Here is a 2,725-nt window from a genome sequence, read left to right on the forward strand (position 1 = left end):
AGAAATAGTCCAAATGATGGGATCAACTCAACACATTTCCATCAATAAGTACAATTCGGGGCCTTGTGGTGGGTGGATATGGACCCATATGGCCTGTCCGTGAGTGTAATGTCTATATCGTTCACACCGTTTTAGTGTCACTTCCAACTCAATGCACTCATACTCGCAGATGTAGCGATCTTTCAGCCAAAGTCAACTGACATAGGATCATTAACTTAAATCACATAAAAAAATTACTGACAGCAAACTAATATATATTCTTTTTATGTCTTTCAGATGTAAACAGAACAATCAATGGACTACAGAGTGAGACCACAACAATAATCGCTTTTTGAGGACATTTCTCTTTTTGTTGCACTATTACAAGCTATGCCTCCACACGTTTGGGCCCACTAGTTTGTTTACCACTATGGGAGTAGATCCATAGGCATTCATCTGGTAGGATGGAATCTGCTTTGTCGCTCTCCACGGTCCATCTTCACCTGAACACAAACCACTACGATGATAGCAACAGTTGCAGTAGCTGCGGAGGCCACCCGGATGATCCCAATGCCCACAAAGTTAATCATACGTTCCCAGTCCATGGAGGACTGCACAGTGCCTTGCTGGGTGTCTCTCTGGGATTCCTCTCACTCCTCACTATTATAATGAACCTGCTGGTTCTTTATGCCGTGAAAACCGAGAAGAGCTTGCACACGGTCGGCAATCTCTACGTCGTCAGTCTTTCGGTGGCCGATTTGATCGTCGGTGCCACTGTGATGCCGCTAAGTCTGGTGTATCTGCTACAGGACGAATGGAAATTGGGCATGGTGGTTTGCCAGTTTTGGTTGATTATGGATTACGTGGCAAGTACAGCGTCAATTTTTAGTCTTTTTATCCTCTGTCTCGATCGATATCGCTCCGTCCGACAGCCGCTTAAGTATTTAAAGTATCGAACTAGAAGTAAAGCAAGTGTAATGATATCTGGAGCCTGGCTGCTGTCTCTGTTATGGATTTTTCCCATTTTAGGATGGAGGTCCTTTACCCATGTAGAACTTAAACCGGAAGAGGAGAACAAGTGTGACACCGATTTTCGCTTTGTCACGTGGTTTAAAGTTCTTACTGCCATCTTAAATTTTTATGTACCCTCTATTTTGATGCTTTGGTTTTACACACACATTTACTTGGCAGTGAGACAACATCTACGAGACAGAGAAAGGATCATTCATCCAACAGATTCATTTGGGGAAAAGGAAAATGAACAAAATCCAGAGTCTTCAAATGACTCCAAATCACCTCAAAAGGAATGTGAAGCTCCAATGAAACTTTTAAAAAGGCAACTTGACCAGAAGCTTCTAGATGAAACTTACTCGCTTGAGGAATTTGAAAAAAACAAAAGTTCCCTTTCGAGATCGCATCGAAAGATTGGTGCGCAGCATGCTGAACCAAGGTTGTTAGCCGTGACAACAAAGGAAGACAGAATGACTTCAAAACCAGGAAGGGACTCCTTAGCTCCCGAGGAAAAAAGTCCAGATGCTGCAGCTGTTGTTCCACCAGAAAATGTCACTTCAGAACGTCATCGGGAATCATCTCTAAATGAATGTCACGTCACGGTGCCAAACTCTGTAAGCGGTGTTTGTGATATCAGCCAGGTGCAGAAGTACACGTCTGTGCTTTGCAACAGGTACAGTTCTAGTCGTTCTCAGCCCTGGTCCAAAGTGGCTGAAGACACTGAGTTGGTCGCGGACAATGAAGTTACTCTGCGGCAGACATGGCGAAGTTTCCTCGAACATTCGCGTGAGAGACTCCACAGCCTGAGGATCCACAAGGAACACAAAGCAGCCAGGCAATTGGGCTTTATCATTGCCGCTTTCCTGCTGTGTTGGATCCCGTACTTTATAGCCTTCATGGTCATGGCGTTCTGTAGAGACTGTGTGCACCATGACTTGCACATGTTCACCATATGGCTCGGTTACATGAACTCCACCCTCAACCCTTTTATTTACCCACTGTGCAATAGGAATTTTAAAAGAGTCTTCAAAAACATTCTGCACAACAATTTGTGAAAGTGTTGCAGTGATTCCAACAGCTAGCCAGTGACTAATTCACTGCCATTGAGCAGTGCTCATGTGGTCAATGGCAGTACAAAATTGCAACTCACACGTTAATAGTCAACTCCTCGCAACAATCAAATCAAAGATAACAACTATACAGACTGACTAAGGCCATTTACTTGTAATTTACAATAAATGTACAATAAATGTCTCAAATTGCATTGTAACCAGTTCAAGGTGTACCCTGCCTACTGGCAGACACTGGGAGTTTGGTATTGAGTAAACAGATTACACTTTTCCTGGATATCACTTTCTTCTGCTCCGGTAAGGAGCTAAGGAAAAGAAAACAGTCTGAAGTTGAATGTCAGATCTGTGTACCCCCTTGTGGTTTTTCTGCTGCTCACAGTTTTCAACTAAACTTTGAGAGGGAAGTCAAAGCATCTCCCCTGTTGCGCATGGTTCAGCTGTCTGCAAGTGCATAGGTCCAGGTGCCAAAGTGATCCTCTTCATACAGGTCCACCATCCATTTGTGATCATTCGATCTCAAGGTCTATGGTCATTACGTCATTACTATGGCCCCCTTGTCTCGATTGAGGCGACATGGTGTCAGTTCAGTGCTAGCTTCTATGTCAAGGCAATGTGTATTCAAATGTAAATATTGTATGTGTTATTTCAGGTTTGCTTGTGTTTTG

At 43.5% G+C, this 2,725-nt stretch overlaps 1 protein-coding gene across 1 annotated transcript; it reads left to right on the forward strand.

Moving 5' to 3' along the window:
- Positions 1-290: 290 nt before the first annotated feature.
- Positions 291-2,725, forward strand: hrh1 (histamine receptor H1). The gene has a single exon (XM_089010646.1). The coding sequence runs from the start codon at positions 444-446 to the stop codon at positions 2,043-2,045; it is 1,602 nt and encodes a 533-aa protein (XP_088866772.1). The 5' UTR covers positions 291-443; the 3' UTR covers positions 2,046-2,725.

This window comes from Hippocampus bargibanti, linkage group LG12, assembly GCF_051943395.1.
Source record: "Hippocampus bargibanti isolate YZ-2025 linkage group LG12, ASM5194339v1, whole genome shotgun sequence".
NCBI lineage: Eukaryota > Metazoa > Chordata > Actinopteri > Syngnathiformes > Syngnathidae > Hippocampus > Hippocampus bargibanti.